Below are 14,764 nucleotides of genomic sequence, written 5' to 3' on the forward strand. Positions count from 1 at the left end.
GATAATGAATACATAGAAATTGTATTATTTTGTGCCTTTGCTGTACAAGAGAATTTCATTAATTGAAATAAACAGGGGGAAAGGACAAGAATGTTTCCCTGAAAATATTTAATAAACACCACTATTATACGAACTTAAACTATAACTGTGACAAAGTTTCTCATCATGCTTTTACCCAATCTACTCACCAAGTCTTAGTGTTAACTTCATACTTATAAAGATCATCTACCAATCCATATTTATTGCCTGGTAATGCTTTATATCCTCCATGAACATAAATGGACTTTGTTATTTCATCATACACACTGGTATGGCCATATCCACCTTGAACAATAGCTCCTTTAGTTTCTGGAACAAGCCAAGTGTTTGATGCTATAAGAGAAAGAAGATAAATCATGAACTTCAAGGAGTATTTAAAAATATAACTAATATATCACCAAACTACCAATAAGTAAATTCTAATAGCACATTTTATGAGTAAATTAAGTATAATTAATATTCATTTAATCAAAAAACAATTATTAAATATATGCTAGTTACTATGTTAGATGTTAGAGATTGAAGTTGAATAAGACTGGTCTTTCTGTCAATTAAACTCTGAAATATTGAAAATGCCAAATTTTTGGATGTGCAACAGAAAAAGGAAAACTTTACTCTCACATACATTTCTGTATTTGTAAATAGCCCTGAGAAAAAGACTAACAAATAGTTTAAAGAAAGCCTACTATGTGACAAGCTCTGAATTAGTCACTGATAGAACAAAGATTAAAAAAGATATGATCCCCACCCCCTAGCAATTTTTAGCCCTGTGCTGGTCCTTCAACTCTTGGTTATGAGCCTCACTTGCCCTTCTACAGAGAAGAATGAAAACCTAAACACTGAATTTTCAGGACTTCCTTGACAGCTGTATGAATAGGTTCCACCAAGGGGAATACTGGTGAGAGATTAGAAGATGAGAGTAACGAAGACGTTCTACCTTCATCTCTAGTAGGAGGAACATGCAGGGGACTACAGTGGATAAGAGCAGTGATGACCATACAGCAACAGCAGCAGGGTTAGTGCCTGCTCAGTGGCAGCAGTGGCACTAGAATAGCTCAGTGACAAATGTGGTCATAGGCTTCAGCCTGAGTGTGTAGCAGCTTCCAGATTTCTGGGTGATCCCCTCATTTTGTTGTCTTTAATACTCTTGTAACTAACTCCTTATATTAAATCCCATTCTGCTTGGTATATCTAAAAGGGACTCATTTCTTACTGCAAATTCAAATTGATACGAGCATCAATCATATGCAAGACATACTTTTAAGAATATGCAGATGAACAAAACACAGATCCTTGCCTTAGAAAATTTAGATTATAAAGAGTAACTATATAGAAATCTGTCATTGGTCTTTAGGTAGCCACCCAAACCACACCTCCATCTTCCCCCTAACTAGTCATCTAAACTTTAGCATAGTAGGCAGCTCAACTGAAAATACTCAAGTCAAGTAACAGAAAATAAAAGTGATCTTAAAAATTGCTCACTTTTACATAATTCTAAAGTAGTGAATAAAGTGATACTTCAATGGTCATAAAATATAGAACTATCAAAAGGAGTCACCAAGCCAATTTTATTTGATAAAACTAAACATATGTGAAGAAATTTCAGAGCACACTTGTAACTAATGAGTATTACATTTTAGAGGTAATTTCTAAAAAATGACATTAATAATAACTTATCAGAAATAATTTGATTAATACTCTTTAACCACTTATTAAATCTCTACTCATATAGCCCAATTGATGGCTTTCATATTTTTATTCATTCTCTTTTTAATAAAGATGAATATGCTTCTTACCAAAAAAATAAATAATGTATAAATAGAGGTTTTTAATGTAAAAGTGAATATTACCTTCTCTCCCAACCCACTATCTAGAGGTATTTTTCACAATTTGTTATGTTCAGACTATTTTCAGAATATTGTTCTAAATATTTTATTACACATATACAAAATACATTTAAATTATAAACATCTGCATCTATACCTATAAATACTTGTACCAAAAAATCATGCTATTTTACAACTATATTTTCACTTAAAACAACTGGGGCATTCTTCCATGACCCATTTATTATTTTTCAACACCTAAGTTCCATTCTATTAATGATACATAACTTATTTAAATAACTCTACATCATGACTCATTTGGGTTTCAATTTGTTCCTAGAAACAATAGTGCAATAAACAACTTTGCAATAAGCTGTAGCATCATTATCTAATAGAACATTTACTATGTCTCAAGAAGCACCTCATTATTTCATTTAATAATAACCCTTTGACAGGTTTACTATTGCATATTCTTCTTTACAGCTGAGGAAATTTAGAGTTAGAAAAACTAAGTACCACATTAAAAGTTTGTAAGTTGATAAGTGGAACAAAATGGTATAGACTTGTTTCTTCATCTCCTCCCCACTAAGTACAACAGACTCTGGAAACAGTGCAAGAGACAAATCTGAAAAGTATAAAGGCAGACTGGTTACAGACTCCAGGACTAGAGAATGGGTGTCTCCTTACCCTCCAACAGAAGGCGGCTATGCAAACCCAATATTTCTCAACTGCTCAACCAAGCAATGAAAAGGCAACTCAAGTAGCCTTTTTCCTCCTCAAAACTGAATGGGAGTCCTATGGACAACCCAGGTGATCCTAGCAGCATCAGCAAGAGGGACCCGGCAAACACTGTTTAAAATAAGCAGACAGGGAAAGAGTTCCTCTTCCTCACCAGATCGAGACTGGAAGGAGAGATCCCACAAGACCTGAAAAATAAACCTAAACAGGGACTGCCTGCTAAAACAGATTTAAATGGGACCCAGAGGCTCCCAATACAATAGCCAAATGTCCAGGTTACAATTAAAAACAAAAAATCACTTGTCATACTGACAACCAGTAAACTGACAACTTAATGAAAAAAGACAATCAAGTGACAGTAACACTGAGATGCTGATACTACCTGACAAGCATTTTTAGGTAGCCATGATAAAAACATTTCAACAAGCAATTGCAAGTTCTTTTGAAATAACAAATCTCAGCAAAAAAAGAAAGAAACAAAGAAATTTAGGGGGGAAAATGCAATAATAAGCAAAAACTATATATACAGACTCAATAATAGAGTGGAGCTGACAGAAGAAAGAATCAGTAAATTTGAGGACAGATCAATAAAACATGCCCAATCTGTATAATAAATAGCCTGAAAAAAAAAGCCAAGAGAATCTCAGAAAGCTTTGGGACAATAACAGTTGATTCAATATTCCTATCATTAAAATCCCAAAAGAGGAGAAAGAGAATGGAACTGAAAGAGTATTTGAAGAAACAATGGCTAAAAACATCCAAATTTGTACAAGACACGATCTTACAGATTCATGAACCTTAGAGAAGTCCAAATCAGATAAATTCAAAGAAATCCACACCATGATACATATAAGAAAACTTATAATTAGCTAAAGACACAGAAAAAAATATCTGGAAAGCAGCCAGAGAGAAATGACACATTAATTATAGGGCAACATCATTCTGAATAACTGTGGCTTTCTCACCTGAAACTATAAAAGCCTGAAGGAAGTAGCACATTTTTCAAGTGCCGAAAAACAAGAACTGTCAAAACTATCCTTTAGGAATCAAATGGGAAAAAAGACTCTTAGATGAAAAGAAAGAAAACTAAAAAATTTTGAAATGTGACCCTCTCCTTAAAGAATGGTTAAAGGAAAATTTTTAAACAGCAATGAAATAATTAAAGAAGGAATCTCAGGGGCCACCTTGGTGGCTCAGTTGGTTAACTCTTGATCTCAACTCAGGGCATGATCTCAGGGTCATAAGATTGAGCCCCATGCTTGGGATTCTCTCTCTCCCTCTCCCTCAGTCCCTCCCATCCCCCCACTCATGCACCTCTCTCTCTAAAAAAAAAAAAGAAGAAGGAATCTTGGAGCATCAGGAAAGAACAACACAGCAGAAATATGATTACATACAATGGACTATCCTCCTCCTCTATGAGGTTTATAAATCATATCTGATGAAGGAAAAAATTATAACAACATCTAATACCGAAAACAATGGTATTTAAAAGTGGAAAAGGTATGGGGATGTAAATGAAAGCAAGGTTTCCACACTTCACTTGAAGTGGTAAAATGTTGATACTAGTAGACTGTGGTAAGTCACACACACACACATAAATATAAATATGTGTATGCATACACACACACACACACACACACACACACACACACATTTTTTAAGTAGACTACATGCCCAGTGTGGAGCCCAATGTGGAGCTTGAACTCATGACCCTGAGATTAAGCCCTGAGCTGAGATCAAGAGTTGGATGCTTAACCAACTGAGCCACCCAGGTGCCCCAGTCAATATGTAGAGCAACCACTAAGAAAATTATACAGAGATACATTCAAGAATACTATTAAGTAAATCAAGATGGAATTCTAAAAATTGTTCAAGTAACCCACTAGAAACAAGTAAAGAGAGAAAGAGGCACAAGAAACAGGAAACAGAGAAAAATAAATAATAAAATAACAGACCAAGGCACTAATATATCAGAATTAACTTAAATGTAAATGGTTCATTTTTATAACATTCTTGAAATAACAGAATTCTAGAAATGGAGGACAGATCAATGATTATGAAAGGTGAGAGACGGGAGGGGAGTGAGAGTGGAAGGATGGTAGATGTGGTTTAAACGGGCAATGTGAAGGACTCTTGTGGTGATATAACTATTCTACATCTTGACTGTGGTGGTGGAAACATGAAACAATATGCAATAAAACTGCACAGAACTAAACACATACACAAGTACACAATACACGCACATGCACACACAAATAAATACAAATGAAACTGAGGAAATCTGAATAAGAATGGTGAATTGCACCAGTGTCAAAATCCAGGTTGCAATACTGTAATATATTTTTGCAAGAATACCATTTGGGAAAACTTCATAAAGTGTACACGGGATCACTCTGTTATTTCTTACAAGTGTATGTGAATCTACATGATCTCAAAATAAAATGTTCAATTAAAAATATATATTCACCTTACAAGTAATGGGCAGTTCATCATGAAATACAGTATTTCACTCAACTACTTACTAAACATTAAAAAAAATTAAAAATATAAGACCTATGATACAGGTCTAACACCAAAGGCTGTATTCTTAAATACTACAGCAGTATTTCTCAAGGGTTAGTCACTAGCAGTTCAATTAAAGAACCCAAAGGTGGTATGGTAGTTTCAGATGAAAAATTAAGGAAACAATCTTGTTCAGATACAGGTGATAAACTCAAAATGTAAAATTAATTATGATTCGCATTCTCATATTTTTATTATTTTTGCCTTTGGAAATGTGTACATACTACTACAAGAAACCAATTTTTCTCAGTAAACATTCAAAGTAAACACTCTCAGTAAACATTCAAAGTAAAACATTCAAACATTTCTGAGATTTGTCATCTCAGAAAAAGCATTTTCTTATCATTTGTATGTTATTATTTGCATATGGATGAATTTTGCTTTTAACTTAGTAGTAAAGTGCTCTAACTTAACTACATGTCAGTACAAAGTCCAACATTCTTCAAAGGGACACAACAAAATCCAGCAGCCAACATGATAAAAATATACAATATTCATAATACATTTAAAAATTAACAAACATAGGGCGCCTGGGTGGCTCAGTCGGTTAAGCATCTGCCTTCAGCTCAGATCATGATCCCACAATCCTGAGATTGAGTCCCTCATCGGGCTCCCTGTTCCACAGGGAGCCTGCTTCTTTCTCCCTCTGCTTCTGCCTCTCTCTCTCATGAATAAATAAATACTTTTTATAAAAATTAACAAACACAGAGGGCAAAGGAAATATAACCCACAACAAGAAGAAAAATCAGTCAACAGAAAGTGACCCAGAAATAGCATAAAAGATAAAATTAGTTGAAAATAATGTTTTAAAAGCTATCACAAATATGTTCAAATATATTCAATAATGTTGAAGAAAACATGAACATGATAAGAGAGAAATAAAAGATAAAAAAGACAAAAACAGAACTCCTGGAAATGGAAACTATAATACCTGAATGTAAAATACATTGAGTAGAATTAACACAATTTAGACACTTTAGGAGAAAAGAACAGTGAACTTAAGATATGGAAATAAAAGCTATCCAAAATGAAGCAACACAAACAAACAAACAAACAAACAAAAAATCCTGAAAAACAATGAAACTGGGACCTGTAGAAAAATATTAAATCAGTCTAATCTAATGTGATAACAGTTCCAGAAATGATATAGTGATGAGTGGACAGAAATAATGTTTGAAGAAATAATTCTCAAATTCACAGAAATGTATAAATTCACAAAAACAAGAAGATCAATGAAATACAAGCAGAAAAATGAGAGGAAAAGAAAGGAAAGAAAGAAGGAAGGAAGGAAGGAAAGAAGGAAGGAAGGAAGGAAGGAAGGAAGGAAGGAAGGAAGGAAGGAAGGAAGGAAAGAAAAAGAAAGAAAGAACGAAAGAAAGAACGAAAGAAAGAAAAAGAAAAGAAACCCACACCAAGGAATAGCATGAAGTAATAAAGATGTACAAGCTGAAGAACAAAAATAAGAATTAGAACTAACTTCTTATCAGAAAGAATGTAAATCAGAAGACAATAAAGTCTCACATTCTTAAACTACTCAGAAGGGGGAAAAAAACTGTCAACCTAGAATTCTCTACCAAAAAAAAAAGAGTAACTATCAAGGTAGAATTCTATACCCAACAAAATATTTTCCAATAATGAAACAAAACTTTTTCAGACAAATAAATAAATAAATAAATAAAATAAAACAGAGATAATGTACTATTCCAGATTTGCCCTGCAAGAGATGACAAAGAATTTCTTCAAGCTGAATGAAAGTAACAGTCAACACCAGATAGAACTTGGATTTATACAGATGAATGAAGGATGCAGGAAAGGTTGATATGTAGGTAAATATAAAAGACATAATTTCTCCTTTTTTGTCTCCCTAAAATGATAACTTACTTTCTAAAACAAAAATCATAACAATTTATGATGGTGTTCATAACATATGAGACATAATATTTGCACAAAGGAAAAGAGGAGAAATGTAAGGAAGTTCAGAGGTTCTCACACTAAATGGGAAGTGGTAGAACATTACATAAAGGTAGTATCTGATAAATTGAAAATGTATATTGTAACCCCTAGAGTAACCTCAACAAAAATAAAACAAAAAGGTATAGTTAACAAATTAAGGGTCCTACAGATTCAAGAAGCTGAAGAAATCACAAACAGCATAAACTGAAAGAAATCTATACCTAAACACATCACAATCAAGCTGCTGAAAACTAAAGATGAACAAAACATCTCAGAAGTGGTTAGAGAAAAACAACAAATTACAAGTTTGAATGACTGTGATTTTCATCCTAAGAAACCATGAAGGCCAAAAGTGCCCAACACTTATTAAAGTGCCAAAAAATAACTGTAACTCAGAACTCCATGACAAGCAAAACCATCCTTCAGGGATGATTGTGAAATAAAGATTCTCGGATTTAGAAAAACCAGGATAATCCATATCCAGCAGACCTACTCTAAAAGATATGTTAAAGAAGCCATTTAAACAGATGGTAACAGAAATGGTAACAGAAGATGACCTGGAATGAAGGCAGACAATTTATTTCAGGGACCTGGAAATTCTAATTGTATAAATACCTAATAACAAAACATCTAAATGTATGAAGCAAAAACTGATAGAACCAAAAAAATTAAATACTTAAATCCACAACCATAAATGGAGGTTTCTACATTAGTCTTTCAGTAACTAAGGAAACTAAGGAAAACACTAAACAAAATACCAGTAAGGATATATAAGACTTGAACAACTCCATCCATCATCATACATTTGGCATCCAACCAACTGCAGCAGAAGACACATCCTTTTTAATTGACACTTAACATTCACCAAGATAGACCAAATTCTCAGTCAGAAGACTCACAAAAATTTTAATAGCAAAATATAGTCTCTGACAATAACTAAATGAAACAAGAAATAATGACAAGAAAGATATCTGAAAAATCTTCATCTATTTGGATTAAACTCAATACTACGAAACAACCTAGGAGCCAGCGAAAAAAAATCACAAAGAAAATTAGAAAATATTTTGAATTAAATGGAAACAAAAATAGATTTCAAAATATGCAGGGGACAGCTTAAGCAGAGCTTAAGCAATCATTCTCAAGGACGGTTCCTAGACACCAGCAAATGGCATTACTTAGAAACTTTTTAAGAATGGAAGTTTCCTGGCATCAATACTCACATAATGAATAAGAAAATCAGGGTTTAGGACACAGCAATCTATTTTAACAACCATCCAGGTGATTCTTAGGTATATTAAAGTTTGAGAACTATTGGCTTAGAAAGAAATTTATAGTAATAAACACATATTTTTAAAAAGAAGGAAACGGTTTCAATCAATTCAATGATCTATTCTTCCACCTTAAGAAATTAGTTAAACAGAGCAAATAAAACCCAAATAAGGAAAGAAATGTGACAAATAGAGCATTAATCAATAAAAATAGAAAACAGGAATAAAAGCTAGTTATTTGAAAAGATCAATAAATTTGTTTAAACAATAATCTCTAGTCAAACTGACAAGACAGGACACAAATAATTCATATCAGATAAAAGAGAGATATCACTACACAGTTTACAAACATTAAAAAGAGTAATAAGAGAATATAATTAATGACTTCATGCCAATAAATTTAACCCCTTTAAATGATATGGGCAAACTTCAAACACAAACTACCAAAGCTCATTTACAAAGAAATGGGTAATTTGAATATCTCTAACATTTATTAAAGAAAATAAATGCAATTGTCAAAATCTTTCTGACAAAGAAAGCTCATGAATCAGTTTCACTGGTGCGCTCCATCAAAAATTTGAGAGAAATAATACCAATTCTACACAAACTCTTACAGAAGACAGTATAGAGTAAAACACTCCCCAAATCACTTTATCATTACCCAGATTGCAAAACCAGACAAAGACTATAAAAACTCTAGTTCAGTATCTCTTATGAACATAAACATAAAAATCCTTAACATTTTAGCAAATCAATTCCAGCAATATATGAAAAAGAAAATACATTATGACCAATGGGATTTATCCAACAAAGCAAAAGTTATTTAACATCTGAAAATCAATGTCATTCACCATATTAAGAAATAAGAAAACAGGGGCGTCTGGGTGGCTCAGTTGTTAAGCGTCTGCCTTCGGCTCAGGTCATGATCCCAGGCTCCTGGGATGGAGCCCTGCTGTTGTGTCAGGCTCCCTGCTCAGCGGGAAGCCTGCTTCTCCCTCTCCCACTCCCTCTGCTTGTGTTCCCTCTCTCGATGTGTCTCTCTCGGTCAAATAAATAAATAAATAATCTTTAAAAAAAAAAAGAAACAGAAAATAAAGAACAAATGATCTTCTCAATAGATGCATAAAAATTATTTGACAAAATTTAACATCATTGGAAAAGACTCTTGGCAAACTAGGAATAAAAGTGAATTTCCTTGACCACATAAAAAGCATCTAGAAAACGTACCACTAACATTGTAATTAAAAGTCTGGAACATTCCCTCCTAAAACAGGAAAAAAAAAGCAGAAATAGCTGCTTTCACTACTCCTACTCAGTACTGTACCAGAGATACTGCCACGGCAATAATACAAAGAAATAAGTCAAAGGCATGCAGATTGAAAAGGAAGAAGTAAACAAAATTTATTATCATGGTTTTAACACATGATCACCTGTGTAGAAAATAATGACTCTACCAAAAAGCTGTAAGAATTAGTAAGTGTGCTTAGCAAAGTTGCAGGATACCAGTTCAATATGAAAAATCAATTGCTTTCCTATATACTGTAATCAACAATTGTAAATTGAAATTAAGTGCCATTTACAGGCAAACATGACAATCATTACACTGCACAAATAGCTGCAAAACACCATTTACAATAACAAAAATTTTAAATATTTAGGTATAAATTTAGCAAACTATGTGCAATACCAGTACACTAGAAACTAGAAAACATTGCTGAAAAATTTAAAGAAGACCTAAATAAATAATGAAATACACCATGTCCATGAGTTAGGAGAATCAATATTATTAAAGGCTCGATATTCCCTTTTGTATATATAATTCGACCTCCATTCAAATTCCTACGAGTTTTTTTTAAGAAATCGACAGCTGATTCTAAATTTTATATGGTAACGTGAAGTACATAGAATAGTCCAAAATTTTTTGAAAATAGAAAAAATAACACAGGACTTACACTACCTCAGTTATAAAGCTACAGTAATCAATGAAGTGTGGTTGTAGAGTAAACATAATATACATAAGTGGATCAAAATAGAGTCCAAACATTAACTCATATGGTCAACTGATTTTTCAACACATTTACCAAGGTAGTTCAATGGGGAAAGGAAAATCTTTTCGACAAATATTACCGGAAAATTTATTAAACAAACAAATAAAACCTCACCCCTTACTTCATACCATATATGAAAATTAACTCAAATAGACGATATATCTGAAACTATAAAGAGCCAAAACTATAAAACAGCTAGTAGAAAATGTAAGAGAAAACCTTTGTGACCTTGACAAAGATCTCTCAGAATACAAAACCCACACACTATAAAAATTAATAAATTATAGTTTATCCAAATTTAAAATATCTTTTAAAAAGATAAAGAAGAAATGCATATATTTTTTAAAAAACATTTTTAAAAAACCCAAAAGACAATGAATATCAATATAAAGAAAGGGAAAAAGCTTAACAAATCAAAATATATTAAAAGGAGGGAATAATAAAAATAAGAATTAAATAGACAAATGAACATACCAAAAAATCAGTAACTTCCAAAGTTGGTACTTTGAAAAGTATTAATACTTATAATCTTCTGGACAATCTGCTCAAGACAATAAGGTCCAAATAAACCAATATTAGGAACTTAAGGGGAGCATAGCTATAAAATATTCTAAACCTCACTAACAGCATATTATGAAGCACTTTAGGTCAATACACTTGAAAATTTAAATAAAACAGACAAATTCTGAAAAAATAATCAAATGCTAACTCTTCAAGAAGAGAGAAAAAATTTGAGTAGCTTTATAACTATGAGATTAATTGAACCTGTAATTTTAAAACCTTGCCACAAAGAAAATCCCAAACCCAGATGGTTTTGCCAATTTCTACCAAACATTTTTGGGAAAAGTATTTTAACAACTGAAAGTCATCCAGACAGGGGAAAAAAGAATTATACTCATATAATAGGCAGCAAGTCTAGCAAAACAGAAACTTTCTCAAAAGGTTATCTGTAGAAGAGACTAAGCTTTGCTCCAAAACCCTAGAGGTCTGCACGGCAATTCTCAAAAAAAAGCAAAAACAAGACCAAACCAGGCAATTAATAATTATCTAATATCAGGAAGTTTCAAGTCAGTGTTCAAATTTCTAATTATTTTATAAGCTTTTTTTTAAGTTTGTTTAATCAGCATCTAAATGAGATCCATACATTACAGTTGTCCAATATTCTGACATGTCTATCAAATCTCTTTTAATCTATACATTCTCCATCTCTTTTTTCTATTGTCAATGGTTTACTCTTCAACATTTTTTTGTCAATTCCTAGGATGAAGGCAATAAAAGGACAAGGTAACTAAGTCTTTAGATACTAGAATTATGAGCCTATAGCAATAATGGGCTCAAACTCTTTTAATAATAAATGTCAAGCCCTTCACTGAGTTTCTAAAATTAAATATAGGACTGAGTATACCTCCCTTCACAGCAATTATACAAAAAAACAAAACCTAATGAACTAAGTAAGAAGTTTTGCTTTCTTTAGGCTAACTGTAAGAAATATCAGTAGTATCAGTATAAAAGAAAATATCGTATCTAGAACAAGGGAAAGTAATGGTCTCACATTAGATAATCACGCTCTGTTAAACCCTGTTAAGTCTGAATGGGTTATTACAAAGTATGGTTTGTCCAGAGCGGGTGATAAAAGATAACAAAAGGTCAAGGAAGATAATGTGCATCCTATATTTATATAATCTTGATCTTCCTGTTTGCTAGCTGGGTGACCATGGTCACTTGTGTGAGACATCTGTGTGTCAGTTCCTTTGCCTATAAAATGGGATAAGAATAGCTTATATTTACATGTTCACTTTGAGTTAACATGCATGAAGTACTTACAACACCACCTAGCACAGAGTAAGTCCTCGGCAAATAAATGTTAGCTGCTATAATCATTATTACAAAATATTCTTTAAATCATGAACATTTTGTAAGGCTTTAACAGAAAGCTATGAATGTAAGTCCTGTTAAGTAAAGACTAAAGGAGCCAGAGATGCTTGTCTAAAGAATAGAAGGCAAGTGGAAAATAAGATATCTCAGAATTTTTGTAGATCCAATATGTGGAACCGTGAGTTACTTTGCACTTGTTGGGAATGTGGTTCATCTATTTTCATTCGTATTAATATAGTTATTTAATGCTATATTCTTCTGATAAAGTCATGAAAAATCAAGTACAACTTTATAAGAAGTGCATATTTCTTCTAAATATAAATAGAATTTTTAAAATATATACAATAATGCAGTGGTTGCCTTGTAAGGGACTAAGATCTCCATCAATGAAAGAATGTGAAACAGAGAAAGACCAGAGTCTTCTGAATCCTGAACACATACGTAGTAGAATTTTTTTAATATAACCAACACACATTTTTAAATATATAATATTCATATAGCTATGAGCAGTTTTAAAAACATATGATATAATAATTTCACTTGCCAAAACTGAAGTCTTTTTATTGTGATATTTTTCTGAAACATTTAGAAATATGAAAACATATATAATCTGAGCAGCCTTTGTCATACAGACCGAACAATTTATTAAAGCAATATTTTACTTATTACATTGAAACTGTTTTACTTTACCTAATTAGTCCTGAAAAGTTCTTCATAAATGAAATTCCATATCAAATGCCAAGCCTAATTTAAGACAGTAGAAGTATGCATTTTTTGATTCCTATGATTGAGTTATTTTTAAAGGGGAGATTTCCTCTATTAAAAATTCCTAATTTCCACCACCTAATACACCTGTTCTATAGAACTATATTTTCAGACACGAATTTGCTGAAAAGCAATGTCCAATTTACACTTGAAATCCACCACCAAAATGTGTTGAAAACGTGTTGAAAAACACGTGATGTTAAGAGCTGAAGAGAAAGTCACATATCACTACACTTACACAGGAAAAAAACCTCCCTGAAAATATCATATCTAATGGTTTTTAAATCAAAACGAAAAAAAGATAAAATGGCATTAATACTGGCTTCTCAACTACACCTTCCAAATTCTAAAAGCATGAACAATACTAAAGCAAAACATTAATATTATACTAACCTTGAGATTCACATTGAGATTCTTAGAAAGTTTATGAGGTATTGCTAACCCAAAGTGAAATAAATTTCCCTCAGGACTAACCCAGAATAGCTTTATGGTCCAAGTTAGTAAAACCATCCACATAAGTCCCCTCTGAGATTTACAGATTCCGTAAAAGCCATAATTTTAAGTATAACAGAAAAGACAAACTGATGTTTCCTTTGCCATCCAAGGAAGTTCACAGGAATTCTTTAATTCTTTATAATGTTCAGTTCAAATATATATGCTATATAAACAAATATAAAAAAGCATACATCCACTTCCTGTAATCTATTTTTAGCATTTTATTTGGAAATTATTTCAAAGGTACAAACGAGTTGCAAGAGTATTCAAAGAATTCCCACATACCCATTTCTCAGATTCATTGTTAATACTTTGTTCCATTTTATTATTTCTCCTTCTCCTCTCTCCCTCCCTTCTCCCACTCTCTCTCTTTCTCTCTCTCTCTCTCTCTCTCTCTCTCTCTCTCACACACACACATACACACACACATGCACAAATGCATGCATGGACACACACAAGCACAATAACTGTGTATACATCATTTCTCTTACCCCTATATATTATGGTGTATATTTTAAGAACAGACTTTATTTTTATATTACAGCTATTAATGTCAAGAAATTTAACATTTATAGAATGCTTTAATCCACATAAATATTTTAGTTTGTAAACTGGGCCAATAATATCCCTCATAGCATTTTTTCATCCAGTGTAGAAATACAGTCAAGGATCACCTACCATATTCAGTTGTCATGTTTCTTAAGCCTCCTTTAATCAGAAACAATTTTTCAGTCTTTGTTTCCCATGACATTGACATTTTTTTACGATTTATTTATTTATTTTAGAGAGAAAGAGAGGGGCACAGGGGCAGAGGGGCAGCAGGGAGGGAGAGAGAATCTCCAGCCAACTCCCCGCTGAATGAGGAGCCCCACATGGGCTCAGTCCCAGGATTCTGAGATCATGACCTGGGCCAAAATCAAGAGTTGGAGGCTTAACTGACTGAGCCACCCAAGCGCCCCAACATTGACATTTTGGAAGAATAAAGCTCTTGGCCTTCTTAAACGAAAAGTTCCTCTTTTGAGGTTTGTATGATACTGCTTAATGATTAGATTCAGCTTTGCAGTCCCACTCAGAATAGTGGGTAGGAAACCTGTGTCCCATAGACCAAATCTAGCCAGTGGCTCATTTTTGTAAGTAAATATTTATGGGTACATAGGCATATTTATTGATTTACATATTATCTATGGCTTGCTTT

The 14,764-nt window shown here is 32.7% G+C and overlaps 1 protein-coding gene across 1 annotated transcript in view; it reads right to left on the reverse strand.

Moving 5' to 3' along the window:
- ATRNL1 (attractin like 1) overlaps nucleotides 1–14,764 on the reverse strand; it is an 867,795-nt gene that overhangs the window by 757,216 nt on the left and 95,815 nt on the right. Inside the window, exon 9 of the mRNA XM_028121803.2 lies at nucleotides 189–372. Coding sequence (XP_027977604.1) covers nucleotides 189–372 — 184 coding nt within the window. The remainder of the gene's footprint in view (nucleotides 1–188; nucleotides 373–14,764) is intronic.

This window comes from Eumetopias jubatus, unplaced genomic scaffold (assembly GCF_037043125.1).
Source record: "Eumetopias jubatus isolate StellerSeaLion01/CBP00866 unplaced genomic scaffold, mEumJub1_p1.0 scaffold_17, whole genome shotgun sequence".
Lineage (NCBI taxonomy): Eukaryota > Metazoa > Chordata > Mammalia > Carnivora > Otariidae > Eumetopias > Eumetopias jubatus.